The sequence below is a fragment of the Pecten maximus genome, chromosome 2 (assembly GCF_902652985.1).
Source record: "Pecten maximus chromosome 2, xPecMax1.1, whole genome shotgun sequence".
Lineage (NCBI taxonomy): Eukaryota > Metazoa > Mollusca > Bivalvia > Pectinida > Pectinidae > Pecten > Pecten maximus.
In genome coordinates, this window is record NC_047016.1 from 6,039,345 (window position 1) to 6,058,422 (window position 19,078).

General features: G+C 33.0%; 1 protein-coding gene across 2 annotated transcripts in view; it reads left to right on the forward strand.

The window, feature by feature from the left end:
• Positions 1–19,078, forward strand: part of LOC117315104 (choline transporter-like protein 2) — a 54,550-nt gene that overhangs the window by 13,466 nt on the left and 22,006 nt on the right. For both annotated transcript variants that reach the window (XR_004529683.1, XM_033869253.1), the window contains exons 4-14: positions 3,516–3,591; positions 3,862–3,949; positions 4,457–4,594; positions 10,828–10,891; positions 11,712–11,847; positions 13,040–13,123; positions 13,919–14,031; positions 16,931–17,062; positions 18,194–18,293; positions 18,562–18,654; positions 18,961–19,060. Coding sequence is in view for 1 of the 2 variants with exons in the window: in XM_033869253.1 (XP_033725144.1) it covers positions 3,516–3,591; positions 3,862–3,949; positions 4,457–4,594; positions 10,828–10,891; positions 11,712–11,847; positions 13,040–13,123; positions 13,919–14,031; positions 16,931–17,062; positions 18,194–18,293; positions 18,562–18,654; positions 18,961–19,060 (1,124 nt within the window). In the remaining variant the exon portion in view is untranslated. The remainder of the gene's footprint in view (positions 1–3,515; positions 3,592–3,861; positions 3,950–4,456; positions 4,595–10,827; positions 10,892–11,711; positions 11,848–13,039; positions 13,124–13,918; positions 14,032–16,930; positions 17,063–18,193; positions 18,294–18,561; positions 18,655–18,960; positions 19,061–19,078) is intronic.

Here is a 19,078-nt window from a genome sequence, read left to right on the forward strand (position 1 = left end):
TGACTTCATAAGTTCTTACATATCCTTGACACTAGTAGGGTGGTGCAGCAGTAAGTGTGTTGATGTGTGTCTACAATGTATATATATGTCTAGATGTGTGTCTACAATGTATAGATATGTCTAGATGTGTGTCTACAATGTATAGATATGTCTAGATGTGTGTCTACAATGTATAGATATGTCTAGATGTGTGTCTACAATGTATAGATATGTCTAGATGTGTGTCTACAATGTATAGATATGTCTAGATGTGTGTATACAATGTATAGATATGTCTAAATGTGTGTCTATAATGTATATATATGTCTAGATGTGTGTCTACAATGTATATATATGTCTAGATGTGTGTCTACAATGTATAGATATGTCTAGATGTGTGTCTACAATGTATAGATATGTCTAGATGTGTGTCTACGATGTATAGATATGTCTAGATGTGTGTCTAGTGTCTACAATGTATAGATATGTCTAGATGTGTGTCTACAATGTATAGATATGTCTAGATGTGTGTCTACAATGTATAGATATGTCTAGATGTGTGTCTACAATGTATAGATATGTCTAGATGTGTGTCTACAATGTATAGATATGTCTAGATGTGTGTCTACAATGTATAGATATGTCTAGATGTGTGTCTACAATGTATAGATATGTCTAGATGTGTGTCTACAATGTATAGATATGTCTAGATGTGTGTCTACAATGTATAGATATGTCTAGATGTGTGTCTACAATGTATAGATATGTCTAGATGTGTGTCTACAATGTATAGATATGTCCAGATGTGTGTCTACAATGTATAGATATGTCCAGATGTGTGTCTACAATGTATAGATATGTCTAGATGTGTGTCTACATGTATAGATATGTCTAGATGTGTGTCTACATGTATAGATATGTCTAGATGTGTGTCTACAATGTATAGATATGTCTAGATGTGTGTCTACAATGTATAGATATGTCTAGATGTGTGTCTACAATGTATAGATATGTCTAGATGTGTGTCTACAATGTATAGATATGTCTAGATGTGTGTCTACAATGTATAGATATGTCTAGATGTGTGTCTACAATGTATAGATATGTCTAGATGTGTGTCTATGATGTATAGATATGTCTAGATGTGTGTCTACAATGTATAGATATGTCTAGATGTGTGTCTACAATGTATAGATATGTCTAGATGTGTGTCTACAATGTATAGATATGTCTAGATGTGTGTCTACAATGTATAGATATGTCTAGATGTGTGTCTACAATGTATAGATATGTCTAGATGTGTGTCTACAATGTATAGATATGTCTAGATGTGTGTCTACAATGTATAGATATGTCTAGATGTGTGTCTACAATGTATAGATATGTCTAGACGTGTGTCTAGTGTCTGCAATGTATATATATGTCTAGATGTGTGTCTACAATGTATAGATATATCTAGATGTGTGTCTACGATGTATAGATATATCTAGATGTGTGTCTACAATGTATAGATATGTCTAGATGTGTGTCTACAATGTATAGATATGTCTAGACGTGTGTCTACGATGTATAGATATGTCTAGATGTGTGTCTAGTGTCTACAATGTATAGATATGTCTAGATGTGTGTCTACAATGTATAGATATGTCTAGATGTGTGTCTACAATGTATAGATATGTCTAGATGTGTGTCTACAATGTATAGATATGTCTAGATGTGTGTCTACAATGTATAGATATGTCTAGATGTGTGTCTACAATGTATAGATATGTCTAGATGTGTGTCTATGATGTATAGATATGTCTAGATGTGTGTCTACAATGTATAGATATGTCTAGATGTGTGTCTACAATGTATAGATATGTCTAGATGTGTGTCTATGATGTATAGATATGTCTAGATGTGTGTCTACAATGTATAGATATGTCTAGATGTGTGTCTACAATGTATAGATATGTCTAGATGTGTGTCTATAATGTATAGATATGTCTAGATGTGTGTCTACAATGTATAGATATGTCTAACAGCAATCACTGTTGAGATTATCTGTTGATCTCGAGTACATATAAAGTCTGGTCACACCTATTAAGTGGCTGTTACAGCAAACTATATCTATATAGATATTTTATTTCATTAATAATACACAAGTGCTTTTGTGTGAATTTGTATATTAAATGTATATGTACTTGAGGTAAATGTAGATTGATTATTTCAAAAATAAGTGTCAAATATCTGTAAACCTTATTATATTGCCACCATTTGTCATTAAAACCTTGTTAAATTGCCACCATTTGTCATTAAAACCTTGTTAAATTGTGACCATTTATGAATATTTTCACAACTTTTTAAGTCAAACCTTGTTATATTGTCATCGTTTGTCATCAAGTCACCTTGTTATATTGTCACCTTTTCTTGGTAAAATCTTGTTCAATTGCCACCATTTCTAGGCAAAACCTTGTTATACTGCCACCATTTGTTAGCCCACCATCATCAGATGTTAGTTCCTTTTGGTCGCTAGTTGTGCATATTGCATTTTGGGACTGATCAGAAAACGATATGGCTGACAGGTGGCCATTTTGGATTTTGACAATTGCAGGTTGCTCCTGCTATATTATGTTATATAAATATAAATTATCAAATGAAAAGAAGCGAAAAGAAGAGAAAAGATCAGTCATTCATTAAATGGTGAGCACCATGATTCCTCTGGGATCTCTTGTTAATAAAACTTTGTTATAACACACATCTATATATATAGATAATTGTCTAAGATTTTATTGCAGCATTATTAAGGTGTGGTGATATATGGAGGTGGCAGTGTAAAGGTGCGGTGATATATGGAGGTGGCAGTGTAAAGGTGCGGTGATATATGGAGGTGGCAGTGTAAAGGTGCGGTGATATATGGAGGTGGCAGTGTAAAGGTGTGGTGATATATGGAGGTGGCAGTGTAAAGGTGTGGTGATATATGGAGGTGGCAGTGTAAAGGTGTGGTGATATATGGAGGTGGCAGTATAAAGGTGTGGTGATATATGGAGGTGGCAGTGTATAGGTGTGGTGATATATGGAGGTGGCAGTGTATAGGTGTGGTGATATATGGAGGTGGCAGTGTAAAGGTGTGGTGATATATGGAGGTGGCAGTATAAAGGTGTGGTGATATATGGAGGTGGCAGTATAAAGGTGTGGTGATATACGGAGGTGGCAGTAGAAAGGTGTGGTACTGATATATGGAGGTGGCAGTATAAAGAAAAATTAAGAAGATTTTGTTTGTGAGGCAGGTGCCAAATTAAATATCCTCAAACAAAAAGATTGATCATAATTAAATGATAAACATGATTTTAATTGGGATAGATTAACACAGACACAGAGGTGAAGGAGTGTATGTTGAGGGTAGGATGACCTTAATAATTGTTTCTTCAGGGAGCCATATTGGTCACTTTATGTGATTGGCGTGTTGAGATGTTAGCAAACCAATTATTTTCTAGTATCTTATAAAGAACCCGACAAAAAGTTGAATACACTGTGTTTTATGTTTTGTTCAGGTTATGCGAGAGGAAACCCAGCCAAACTTGTCTTCCCAACTGATTCTGCTGGCAGTATCTGTGGCTATGATCAGAGGTATACCAGCATATTACTAGACTTGTAATTGAGGTGTTGCTCGAGTAACATCATAGACATGCTGTATCATTGTTCCATCAAGTCAACTGTAATAAGTATAGAGCTGAAAATACTGTGTACAAGGAATTATCTAAAATAAATTACTATCTCTTTGGAATGTTAGAAATTAAATGATACACTGGGATTTAAATAAAAGAAAAAATATGTCTTTCCAAATGTAATCTGATCCACAGACGTTGTTTAGTATATGATTCTATAACATTCTTTCAGTGTGCAGTCTAAGCCAAACCTCATGTATTTTGACTTGCTGCAATGTTCAAAAGTCCAGTCCATATTTCTCGGCTGCCCAACACCACAGGTAAGTGTTTCCATGATTGAAATTTAAATTGAGATAAAAATTCACAGCATTTATTTACGACTTATCTATATTCTATCAGACATGATAGAATATAAAACAATATTGTACTGTGTTATAGGTATAATAACAATATTGTACTGTGTTGTACATGTAATAACAATATTGTACTGTGTTGTAGATGTAATAACAATATTGTACTGTTGTACATGTAATAACAATATTGTACTGTGTTGTAGGTGTAATAACAATATTGTACTGTTGTAGGTGTAATAACAATATTGTACTGTTGTGGTGTAGGTGTAATAACAATACTGTACTGTGTTGTAGGTGTAATAACAATATTTGACTGCAGTGTTGTACATGTAATATTGTATTGTTGTGTTTTAGGTGTAATAACAATATTTGACTGCAGTGTTGTACATGTAATATTGTATTGTTGTGTTTTAGGTGTAATAACAATATTTGACTGCAGTGTTGTACATGTAATATTGTATTGTTGTGTTTTAGGTGTGTGTGGAGAAATGTACTTCCGACTACTATGTGTACCTGGAGTCTGTAGCGATCGAGACAGCTGGAGGAGGCCAGGATAACACAGAACGGAATAAACTTCTCTGTAAATACGATGTGGATCCCACAGCAGGCACCGTAAGTGGCACTTCATGATTTGGTAAAAACAAAAGTTTCTGATCAAAGACTTTTTACAATACAACACATCTACTCTATCATCTGAATGATGATTTCTGGTTCTATTTACTATAGATAGGACAATGAACATACTATTCAAATTGTCCTGTATTTGGTACTACATATATATCATTAACAATATTGTAAGCACTGAATTCAAAAAGCTGGAAAAGATGAGCATGAAGTTTTACAGTGTACCTATCTGTGTACTATAGTTTTACAGTGTACCTATCTGTTTACTATAGTTTTACAGTGTACCTATCTGTTGACTATAGTTTTACAGTGTACCTATCTGTTTACTATAGTTTTACAGTGTACCTATCTGTTTACTATAGTTTTACAGTGTACCAGTCTGTGTACCATAGTTTTACATTGTACCTATCTGTTTACTATAGTTTTACAGTGTACCTATCTGTTTACTATAGTTTTACATTGTACCTCTCTGTTTACTATAGTTTTACAGTGTACCTATCTGTTTACTATAGTTTTACAGTGTACCTATCTGTTTACTATAGTTTTACAGTGTACCTATCTGTTTACTACAGTTTTACAGTGTACCTATCTGTGTACTATAGTTTTACAGTGTACCTATCTGTTTACTATAGTTTTACAGTGTACCAGTCTGTGAACTATAGTTTTACAGTGTACCTATCTGTTTACTATAGTTTTACAGTGTACCTATCTGTTTACTATAGTTTTACAGTGTACCAGTCTGTTTACTACAGTTTTACAGTGTACCTATCTGTTTACTACAGTTTTACAGTGTACCTATCTGTGTACTATAGTTTTACAGTGTACCTATCTGTTTACTATAGTTTTACAGTGTACCTATCTGTTTACTACAGTTTTACAGTGTACCTGTCTGTTTACTATAGTTTTACATTGTACCTATCTGTTTACTATAGTTTTACAGTGTACCTATCTGTTGACTATAGTTTTACAGTGTACCTATCTGTTTACTATAGTTTTACAGTGTACCTATCTGTTTACTATAGTTTTACAGTTTACCAGTCTGTGAACTATAGTTTTACAGTGTACCTATCTGTTTACTATAGTTTTACAGTGTACCTATCTGTTTACTATAGTTTTACAGTGTACCAGTCTGTTTACTATAGATTTACAGTGTACCTATCTGTTTACTATAGTTTTACAGTGTACCTATCTGTTTACTATAGTTTTACAGTGTACCAGTCTGTTTACTACAGTTTTACAGTGTACCTATCTGTTTACTACAGTTTTACAGTGTACCTATCTGTGTACTATAGTTTTACAGTGTACCTATCTGTTTACTATAGTTTTACAGTGTACCTATCGGTTTACTATAGTTTTACAGTGTACCTATCTGTTTACTACAGTTTTACAGTGTACCTATCTGTGTACTATAGTTTTACAGTGTACCTATCTGTTTACTATAGTTTTACAGTGTACCTATCTGTGTACTATAGTTTTACAGTGTACCTATCTGTTTACTATAGTTTAACAGTGTACCTATCTGTTTACTATAGTTTTACAGTGTACCTATCTGTTTACTGCAGTTTTACAGTGTACGTATCTGTGTACTATAGTTTTACAGTGTACCAGTCTGTTTACTATAGTTCTACAGTGTACCAGTCTGTTTACTATAGTTTTACAGTGTACCTATCTGTTTACTACAGTTTAACAGTGTACCTATCTGTTTACTATAGTTTTACAATGTACCTATCTGTTTACTACAGTTTTACAGTGTACCTATCTGTGTACTATAGTTTTACAGTGTACCTATCTGTTTACTATAGTTTTACAGTGTACCTATCTGTTTACTATAGTTTTACAGTGTACCTATCTGTTTACTATAGTTTTACAGTGTACCTATGTGTTTACTATAGTTTTACAGTGTACCTATCTGTTTACTATAGTTTTACAGTGTACCTATCTGTTTACTACAGTTTTACAGTGTACCTATCTGTTTACTATAGTTTTACAGTATACCAGTCTGTTTACTACAGTTTTACAGTGTACCTATCTGTTTACTATAGTTCTACAGTGTACCAGTCTGTTTACTACAGTTTTACAGTGTACCTATCTGTTTACTATAGTTTTACAGTGTACCAGTCTGTTTACTATAGTTTTACAGTGTACCTATCTGTTTACTATAGTTTTACAGTGTACCAGTCTGTTTACTACAGTTTTACAGTGTACCTATCTGTTTACTAGTTTTACAGTGTACCTATCTGTTTACTATAGTTTTACAGTGTACCTATCTGTTTACTATAGTTTTACAGTGTACCTATCTGTTTACTATAGTTTTACAGTGTACCTATCTGTGTACTATAGTTTTACAGTGTACCTGTCTGTTTACTATAGTTTTACAGTATACCTATCTGTTTACTACAGTTTTACAGTGTACCAGTCTGTTTACTATAGTTTTACAGTGTACCAGTCTGTGTACTATAGTTTTACAGTGTACCTATCTGTTTACTATAGTTTTACAGTGTACCTATCTGTTTACTATAGTTTTACAGTGTACCAGTCTGTGTACTATAGTTTTACAGTGTACCTATCTGTTTACTATAGTTTTACAGTGTACCTATCTGTTTACAATAGTTTTACAGTGTACCAGTCTGTTTACTATAGTTTTACATTGTACCTATCTGTTTACTATAGTTTTACAGTGTACCTATCTGTTTACTATAGTTTTACAGTGTACCTATCTGTGTACTATAGTTTTACAGTGTACCTATCTGTTTACTATAGTTTTACAGTGTACCTATCTGTTTACTATAGTTTTACAGTGTACCTATCTGTTTACTACAGTTTTACAGTGTACCTATCTGTTTACTACAGTTTTACAGTGTACCTATCTGTGTACTATAGTTTTACAGTGTACCTATCTGTGTACTATAGTTTTACAGTGTACCTATCTGTTTACTACAGTTTTACAGTGTACCTATCTGTTTACTACAGTTTTACAGTGTACCTATCTGTTTACTACAGTTTTACAGTGTACCTATCTGTGTACTATAGTTTTACAGTGTACCTATCTGTTTACTATAGTTTTACAGTGTACCAGTCTGTGAACTATAGTTTTACAGTGTACCTATCTGTTTACTATAGTTTTACAGTGTACCTATCTGTTTACTATAGTTTTACAGTGTACCAGTCTGTTTACTACAGTTTTACAGTGTACCTATCTGTTTACTACAGTTTTACAGTGTACCTATCTGTGTACTATAGTTTTACAGTGTACCTATCTGTTTACTATAGTTTTACAGTGTACCTATCTGTTTACTACAGTTTTACAGTGTACCTGTCTGTTTACTATAGTTTTACATTGTACCTATCTGTTTACTATAGTTTTACAGTGTACCTATCTGTTGACTATAGTTTTACAGTGTACCTATCTGTTTACTATAGTTTTACAGTGTACCTATCTGTTTACTATAGTTTTACAGTTTACCAGTCTGTGAACTATAGTTTTACAGTGTACCTATCTGTTTACTATAGTTTTACAGTGTACCTATCTGTTTACTATAGTTTTACAGTGTACCAGTCTGTTTACTATAGATTTACAGTGTACCTATCTGTTTACTATAGTTGTACAGTGTACCTATCTGTTTACTATAGTTTTACAGTGTACCAGTCTGTTTACTACAGTTTTACAGTGTACCTATCTGTTTACTACAGTTTTACAGTGTACCTATCTGTGTACTATAGTTTTACAGTGTACCTATCTGTTTACTATAGTTTTACAGTGTACCTATCTGTTTACTATAGTTTTACAGTGTACCTATCTGTTTACTACAGTTTTACAGTGTACCTATCTGTGTACTATAGTTTTACAGTGTACCTATCTGTTTACCATAGTTTTACAGTGTACCTATCTGTGTACTATAGTTTTACAGTGTACCTATCTGTTTACTATAGTTTAACAGTGTACCTATCTGTTTACTATAGTTTTACAGTGTACCTATCTGTTTACTGCAGTTTTACAGTGTACGTATCTGTGTACTATAGTTTTACAGTGTACCAGTCTGTTTACTATAGTTCTACAGTGTACCAGTCTGTTTACTATAGTTTTACAGTGTACCTATCTGTTTACTACAGTTTAACAGTGTACCTATCTGTTTACTATAGTTTTACAATGTACCTATCTGTTTACTACAGTTTTACAGTGTACCTATCTGTGTACTATAGTTTTACAGTATACCTATCTGTTTACTATAGTTTTACAGTGTACCTATCTGTTTACTATAGTTTTACAGTGTACCTATCTGTTTACTATAGTTTTACAGTGTACCTATGTGTTTACTATAGTTTTACAGTGTACCTATCTGTTTACTATAGTTTTACAGTGTACCTATCTGTTTACTACAGTTTTACAGTGTACCTATCTGTTTACTATAGTTTTACAGTATACCAGTCTGTTTACTACAGTTTTACAGTGTACCTATCTGTTTACTATAGTTCTACAGTGTACCAGTCTGTTTACTACAGTTTTACAGTGTACCTATCTGTTTACTATAGTTTTACAGTGTACCAGTCTGTTTACTATAGTTTTACAGTGTACCTATCTGTTTACTATAGTTTTACAGTGTACCAGTCTGTTTTTTACAGTTTTACAGTGTACCTATCTGTTTACTAGTTTTACAGTGTACCTATCTGTTTACTATAGTTTTACAGTGTACCTATCTGTTTACTATAGTTTTACAGTGTACCTATCTGTTTACTATAGTTTTACAGTGTACCTATCTGTGTACTATAGTTTTACAGTGTACCTGTCTGTTTACTATAGTTTTACAGTATACCTATCTGTTTACTACAGTTTTACAGTGTACCAGTCTGTTTACTATAGTTTTACAGTGTACCAGTCTGTGTACTATAGTTTTACAGTGTACCTATCTGTTTACTATAGTTTTACAGTGTACCTATCTGTTTACTATAGTTTTACAGTGTACCAGTCTGTGTACTATAGTTTTACAGTGTACCTATCTGTTTACTATAGTTTTACAGTGTACCTATCTGTTTACAATAGTTTTACAGTGTACCAGTCTGTTTACTATAGTTTTACATTGTACCTATCTGTTTACTATAGTTTTACAGTGTACCTATCTGTTTACTATAGTTTTACAGTGTACCTATCTGTGTACTATAGTTTTACAGTGTACCTATCTGTTTACTATAGTTTTACAGTGTACCTATCTGTTTACTATAGTTTTACAGTGTACCTATCTGTTTACTACAGTTTTACAGTGTACCTATCTGTTTACTATAGTTTTACAGTGTACCTATCTGTGTACTATAGTTTTACAGTGTACCTATCTGTGTACTATAGTTTTACAGTGTACCTATCTGTTTACTACAGTTTTACAGTGTACCTATCTGTTTACTACAGTTTTACAGTGTACCTATCTGTGTACTATAGTTTATCAGTGTACCTATCTGTTTACTATAGTTTTACAGTGTACCTATCTGTTTACTATAGTTTTACAGTGTACCTATCTGTTTACTATAGTTTTACAGTATACCTATCTGTTTACTACAGTTTTATAGTGTACCTATCTGTTTACTACAGTTTTACAGTGTACCTATCTGTGTACTATAGTTTTACATTGTACCTATCTGTTTACTATAGTTTTACAGTGTACCTATCTGTTTACTACAGTTTTACAGTGTACCTATCTGTTTACTACAGTTTTACAGTGTACCTATCTGTGTACTATAGTTTTACAGTGTACCTATCTGTGTACTATAGTTTTACAGTGTACCTATCTGTTTACTATAGTTTTACAGTGTACCTATCTGTTTACTATAGTTTTACAGTGTACCTATCTGTTTACTACAGTTTTACAGTGTACCTATCTGTTTACTACAGTTTTACAGTGTACCTATCTGTGTACTATAGTTTTACAGTGTACCTATCTGTTTACTACAGTTTTACAGTGTACCTATCTGTGTACTATAGTTTTACAGTGTACCTATCTGTGTACTATAGTTTTACAGTGTACCTATCTGTGTACTATAGTTTATCAGTGTACCAGTTCATGTGCCATCTGTACCTACAGTGCAGTGCGAGTCGTTCCCCCTTTGGAGTCCTTAGTCATTTTTTCTTAATTAAATCACAGTGCAATATTTTTTAGATAATATACTTCAATTTAATTTTATGTAATAAACTTATAAATTTCAGCCTTACTGTACCAGTATGTTGATTTTTACAGAAATCTATCCAGCAGTTGATATCCGATGAGGACTGTGCAGCATACTACCTCCCCAACACTGCAAGTATGTCATTTTACAGGATTTAAATTGATATCCTATCTGTTTTCTGTCTGATAAAATAAACACTGATGAACTATATGGGAGGTGGGAGACCCAATGTCTGTGTTAAAAGTTTAATGTGGTTCTGACTTACCCAGCGGGTGGATATCACAAGGAATATTACCAGAGTGGGCTGAATTAACGAGGACCGTTGTTCCCGTTACTTCCTAGATACTATATGATCATCAAGGAGCTGTATGACATACCATATAATAGTAACTGCTTTAATTGTATGTTGTTAATTGAATATCATCCTAAGATGTGACTCATCATATGTCTCTAACTTACCTAAAATGGGCCATAAACATATACATCATACCAGGATTCACCTACATTTTGTATACAAGCCTATTTTCAGAGTGATATCACTAACAAACTGCATTTTGATTCTGGTATCTTATTTATGTAATAACTTATATGCTATTTAAGTCTATTGATAGTCATTATATTCTATGTACTCTATGAAACTATACAGTTTTATGTATTTAGTATTTATACATGTGATATTATAATTTATTTTCCGTATTTTGTATCATAGTGCTGTTAGTATAGAGTACATTTGATTGTGTACTATGTATCATGTCATTCATAATAGCTTGTTGTACTGACACTAGGGTAGGCATCACATTTTATACCTTATACCTGAATGTTTGTGTTTTAAATAATGACAACATGCCTAAGTGTTGAAACTAGTCAACTACTTGTTTAGAGCTGATCCACCCAGCACGACGTTGTTATGGTCATCTTTACCCTTTGACTGTTGAATTATGTTTTTTTTTTTCAGTTGTTGGTCGTTGTGTTCCATCTATTTTCCTATCTGTTTTCGACAAGTCAAAGGAGCTTGTGACCTCCGGAAACTACAACATTACAACGGCTGGAGGCACAGCTGTCACCGGGAGTCTCGTAGAAAGTGCCAGCGAGTCAGTACCATCATAGTCAATCTTTTATCGATGATGAATCAAACTCTTTTTACCAATCTTTAATTATTTGAAGCAATTTATGCTAACAATGCATGCTCAGTCAGAAGTGTGTATGTCATATACTCAGGAGTGTATGTCTGATACTCAGTTAGTAGGAGTGTATGTCCTATACTCTGTTAATTAGTAGGAGTGTATGTCCTATACTCAGAAGGAGTGTATGTCCTATACTCTGTTAATTAGTAGGAGTGTATGTCCTATACTCAGAAGGAGTGTATGTCCTATACTCTGTTAATTAGTAGGAGTGTATGTCCTATACTCAGAAGGAGTGTATGTCCTATACTCTGTTAATTAGTAGGAGTGTATGTCCTATACTCAGAAGGAGTGTATGTCCTATACTCTGTTAATTAGTAGGAGTGTATGTCCTATACTCAGAAGGAGTGTATGTCCTATACTCTGTTAATTAGTAGGAGTGTATGTCCTATACTCAGAAGGAGTGTATGTCCTATACTCTGTTAATTAGTAGGAGTGTATGTCCTATACTCAGAAGGAGTGTATGTCCTATACTCTGTTAATTAGTAGGAGTGTATGTCCTATACTCAGAAGGAGTGTATGTCCTATACTCTGTTAATTAGTAGGAGTGTATGTCCTATACTCAGAAGGAGTGTATGTCCTATACTCTGTTAATTAGTAGGAGTATATGTCTTATACTCAGAAGGAGTGTATGTCCTATACTCTGTTAATTAGTAGGAGTGTATGTCCTATACTCAGAAGGAGTGTATGTCCTATACTCTGTTAATTAGTAGGAGTATATGTCTTATACTCAGAAGGACTGTATGTCCTATTATATGTATTAGATATACTCTGAGGTGTATGTCCTATACAGCTATAAAAAGGAGACAAAACAGATATCAGGTTTAGATTTGTGTATATAGGCTCACTTATGCCAATATTATCACTGCTGTATAACATGAAACATTTGTTGTGTATTAGCTTTCGTTGTGTATAAACATTCCTTGTGTATTAGCTTTCGTTTTGTGGTTGCTATGGAACCACTAATATTAAACCACAAACAAGAATGAAAAAATGTACACACGACAATGCATGTTATAATGTAATAACACTAATTAATTAATTATTGATAATTAGCCGTGGTCCTGATATCATGTATTATATAATTTTACCATTTTTGCAGGTATCTAGCCACCTTTTTGTCTGCTACTCAAGTGGTGGAACTAGTATTCAAAGACATAGTTTCGGCCTGGTACCTGATGCTTGTGTAAGTATAGGACAGATAATCTACTCAGTAAACCAGTCCTTCATGTTTTAAAGTTGTGTCTGATACAATTTAAAGTTGTGTCTAATACAATTTATGTGTAAAGTTGTGTCTAATACAATTTATGTGTAAAGTTGTGTCTAATCTTATGTGTAAAGTTGTCTAATTTATGTGTAAAGTTGTGTCTAATTTATGTGTAAAGTTGTGTCTAATTTATGTGTAAAGTTGTGTCTAATTTATGTGTAAAGTTGTGTCTAATTTATGTGTAAAGTTGTCTAATTTATGTGTAAAGTTGTCTAATTTATGTGTAAAGTTGTGTCTAATTTATGTGTAAAGTTGTGTCTAATTTATGTTTAAAGTTGTGTCTAATTTATGTGTAAAGTTGTGTCTAATTTATGTGTAAAGTTTTGTCTAATTTATGTGGAAAGTTGTGTCTGATTTATGTGTAAAGTTGTGTCTAATTTATGTGTAAAGTTGTGTCTGATTTATGTGTAAAGTTGTGTCTAATTTATGTGTAAAGTTGTGTCTAATTTATGTGTAAAGTTGTGTCTAATTTATGTGTAACAACTTGTTCAAATAATGATAATGATTATGGGCTCATTCCTGATAACCAAGGCAGAATGGGAAATCATTTGCATTGATGCTTCATTTAGCCTCAAATAATATATGATGTGAAAGATTTATATTATATTTATTTTAAGTATGCAGCTATGCAGAATTTTCTAGAGCATTACTTCTAATTATATTCCACAGTATAATTATATATATCTTAACAACTATTTGTAATTTCTTGTACAGCTTCATGGGGATAGCCATGGTGTTCTGTTTTATCTGGATTGTCCTTCTCCGCTGGTTTGCTGGCATCCTCGTCTGGGTCAGCATCATTGTTGTCCTGGCTCTCCTGGGGTTTGGTATGTTTATTATCATGTTTATATGTTTATTGTCATGTTTATTATCATGTTTATTGTAATGTTTATTATCATGTTTATTGTAATATTTATTATCATGTTTATGTTTCTTGTAATGTTTATTATCATGTTTATTGTAATGTTTATTGTAATGTTTATTGTAATGTTTATTGTAATGTTTATTATCATGTTTATTGTAATGTTTATTGTAATGTTTATTATCATGTTTATTGTAATGTTTATTGTAATATTTATTATCATGTTTATGTTTCTTGTAATGTTTATTATCATGTTTATTGTAATGTTTATTGTAATATTTATTATCATGTTTATATGTTTCTTGTAATGTTTATTATCATGTTTATTGTAATGTTTATTATCATGTTTATTGTAATGTTTATTATCATGTTAATTGTAATGTTTATTGTAATGTTTATTATCATGTTTATTGTAATGTTTATTGTAATGTTTATTATCATGTTAATTGTAATGTTTATTGTAATATTTATTATCATGTTTATATGTTTCTTGTAATGTTTATTATCATGTTTATTGTAATGTTTATTGTAATATTTATTATCATGTTTATATGTTTCTTGTAATGTTTATTATCATGTTTATTGTAATGTTTATTATCATGTTTATTATCATGTTTATTGTAATGTTTATTATCATGTTTATTGTAATGTTTATTGTAATGTTTATTATCATGTTTATTGTAATGTTTATTATCATGTTTATTGTAATGTTTATTGTAATGTTTATTATCATGTTTATTGTAATGTTTATTGTAATGTTTATTATCATGTTTATTATCATGTTTATTGTAATGTTTATTGTAATGTTTATTACCATGTTTATTGTAATGTTTATTGTAATGTTTATTATCATGTTTATTATCATGTTTATTGTAATGTTTACAAGCTTACCGGTTATAAGTATTTATATATCAAAGTATTTCATATACACGTCTCTTTCAGAAGGTAGAAAGTTGTAGTAACATTTATTGTAAAGTGTTTACAAAGGGATACGATAGTAACGTGACCCTGGGGTCAGGGTCTGCTGAGAGTAGCCAGGTCACACCTGCAGACCAGTCAATTTTAAACAAAGATGCACCCTGTACATGAGAAATACAAATATACTTGATAGAACTATCCCGTGAAGTAATTCGACTACGGTTGAGAAGATGAATTATTTATATGACCATATCCGTAAACTGTAAAACGAAAGTACATGTAGGTCTTGCCCAACTACATATAGGTTACGATACGATAGCTATGAATTAAATCAGTGTTACTTTCCATTGTAATTTAGCACAATGGTGTCTCAAAAATTGCAAAAATAATCCGGTAATGTTCAATGGTCTTCTGTTTTATTACCGTCGTGTTTTCTGGGTCACGTTCTAATAACCGACGCCACGAAATGTCATACAGCTAATGGACCGAAGTGTTATCCACTCCAAACCTCCACTTATCGACTATAGATGCCTGATTCTATAGCATGTGGGCTTCCTACGTCATCAAATTCATTTTCCGCGAAATTACTGTGAAATCTGAAACAATTCTTTAAATGAAATGAAGCGAAAGAAATAGAAAACGTCTAAATAAAAGTATCGTGATCAGTATTGAGTACAACGTTAAAGTTCATTGTAAAAAATTGCTACTATTTGCTAACCTAAAGCATGAGTAATTTAAATCAAATTATTTTAAAATCCATATTTCGTTTCTATTATAATCTTAAAATTTGTATCACAAGATCATTTAGAAGCTTTGCAGTACTTACTCTTCCAAACGCACAGATGCTTTGATTTTAACAAAGATGGCGACCTGAAGCTGCAAGGCGGTTTGGGTTGGAATTAAATTGCGTATATTTCGGCAAGTAAACATCGTACAATGTTCCCGTATGGTCAGATCATCTAATTTTGTCATTATGTATTCAGAACAGTTGTTGTCTAGTCGCTACGGTCATTAACATAAAAATTCGGATTATTATATAAATACTTATTTAATTATCATGTTTATTGTAATGTTTATTATCATATTTATTGTAATGTTTATTGTAATGTTTATTATCATGTTTATTGTAATGTTTATTGTAATGTTTATTATCATGTTTATTGTCATGTTTATTGTAATGTTTATTGTAATGTTTATTATCATTGTTTATTATCATGTTTATGACTTTTATGATGATGAAACTATCCTCACACACTGACACAAACTAACTTGCCAAATATAGACCATGCCATATTGCCATTGAAAATGACATGGTATGCACTTTGATCAGGAGATTTTACCATGGCTGTATGAGTGACATTGCCCTACATGGTTTGATTACAAATGTGTGTTTCTCTTTTGATTGAAGGGAGATATATTGTATTAGTACCTTCTAATTCTTGTCTGGGACATAACTTCTAAACCATTGAAGATATGTTGAACAGAGGATACTTACATCACCTAAAGCTGATGTGCACTGCACTGCTGTTAGGTTTCTGTGACCCTGACCTGAAGGTCAAAAGTCAAATAAGTGCAATTTTTCCAATAATGTCTTGTCATGGCCATAACTTCTAAACTGTTGAAGATATATTGATGAAACTTATTAGAGTATACCTGCATCACCTTAATAAGATATGCAATGCACTGCAGTTATGGCACCATGGCCTTGACCTCAAGGTCAAATAAGTGTGAATTTTACAATAATTACTTGTCTGGGCCTAAAGAGAAAAAAAATGACAAAAAAAACTAATGTCTAGTAAGGGAGAAGGGGACATATATGTTTTTGTTCACAAATACAATCAATAATCTCTTAGACTTCATCTCTAGTGTTATAGGTGATGCAGACATTGTTATGTACATTTTGATTTCCTTTTCCTGTAATAACCTAAACACATCCTTTATTGTAGGATGTTACTACAGTTATTCCCAGTACTATGATCTGAAGAATCAGAATGTCACAGCAGAATTTGGTGTGTCCGAACTCTTCACCCTCAACTTTAGTTACTATCTAGGACTGAAGGAAACCTGGTTAGCATTTGGTAAGTATCGCCTCCCATTACAATGTTTAGGGGTGGAAAGGATGGATACTGGATCACACCCATAGTAACGTTTAGGGGTGGAAAGGAAGGATACTGGATCACACCCATAGTAACGTTTAGGGGTGGAAAGTAGGGATACTGGATCACACCCATAGAAACATTTAGGGTGGAAAGGAGGGATACTGGACCACACCGATAGTAACGTTTAGGGGTGGAAAGGATGGATACTGGATCACATCCATAGTAATGTTTAGGGGTGGAAAGGATGGATACTGGACCACACCCATAGTAATGTTTAGGGGTGGAAAGGAGGAATAATGGACCACACCCATAGTAATGTTTAGGGGTGGAAAGGATGGATACTGGATCACACCCATAGTAACATTTAGGGGTGAAAAGGATGGATACCGGATCACACCCATAGTAAAGTTTAGGGGTGGAAAGGAGAGATACTGGATCACACCCATAGTAACGTTTAGGGGTGGAAAGGAGAGATACTGGATCACACCCATAGTAACGTTTAGGGGTGGAAAGGAGAAATACTGGATCACACCCATAGTAACGTTTAGGGGTGGAAAGGAGATATACTGGATCACACCCATAGTAACGTTTAGGGGTGGAAAGGAGAGATACTGGATCACACCCATAGTAACGTTTAGGGGTGGAAAGGAGGGATACTGGATCACACCCATAGTAACGTTTAGGGGTGGAAAGGAGAGATACTGGATCACACCCATAGTAACGTTTAGGGGTGGAAAGGAGAGATACTGGATCACACCCATAGTAATGTTTAGGGGTGGAAAGGAGAGATACTGGATTACACCCATAGTAATGTTTAGGGGTGGAAAGGAGGGATACTGGACCACACCGATAGTAACGTTTAGGGGTGGAAAGGAGGGATACTGGAATCTGTCCAGTTATGGTATAAGTTTGTTAGGAGGTAATCTAGTAACTACTCTCTAAACCATTTGTATATTTCTATGATATTTTGGGCGTTAAACACCCCTTTTATTTTCATGGAAGTGTTTGTCTGTAATAATGCCAATTAAAACATCCATGTTGGAAGGGAATTCCTTAACATTTTCAGTATATCTTATTTCTAAAAATATGATGAAATTATATATTTTATAGGGTGTACAACGGCAACATTTCTCCTCATCTTCCTCCTTGTTCTCATCTTTTTGGTGTCCAGAATTTGTATTGCCATTGAGCTGATCAAAGAGGGTAGTAGGTAAGTCATAACATTTCACTTTCTTCTGACACTGACATGTATATTTCAAATATCCATTTTCAGATATAAAATCTTAATCGTTCTTCTCAAGACATATACCATTTAGTATTTTTGACAAATTTCATGTACTCCTTGTGTTTATTGTTTTTGATTTGGCATCAGTGATCCATTGCTGAGCACATCAACATTATCGAGATGTTTCAAAATCATGTCTTTTATGTAATCCATTTTCTCTGATAAACTACAATATTTTATTTTCCTATTTCAGGGCAATAAGTAACATGATCTTCACCCTCTTCTGGCCCATCATTCCATTCATCATGCAGCTGGTTGTCGTTGGTTACATGGGTGCTAGTGCTATGTATCCTTGGTAACACTATATCACATGATATGTGTTTAGTGGGTGTTCTTTGAATTTTTCCAGTTTTTATGACAGTTATTTTGTTTACATTTTTTTACTTTGGTCATTTGATATACAGAACAAAACAGAATTCTGAAGTTTATAATTAAACTTTTATATTCATAATCTTTTGACATGACATACTACAAGCAGTTTCCAGCCATGAGTACTCTGTGATAAGTGTTGCTGTACAGAGTAGCTTGTTATATGTGATAAGGACTCTGTAACTTACAACATGTGATATTGGAGTCCTTGACCTCAGTATAGTTACATAGCATCTATAGGAGGACCTGAATATTACTCCAATGGTACTGATGTCGCAAACAGCATCAACTCTGTCTTGGACCGAGTACCCTGTACTCCGGATGTAAGTTTTTTTGCTCCT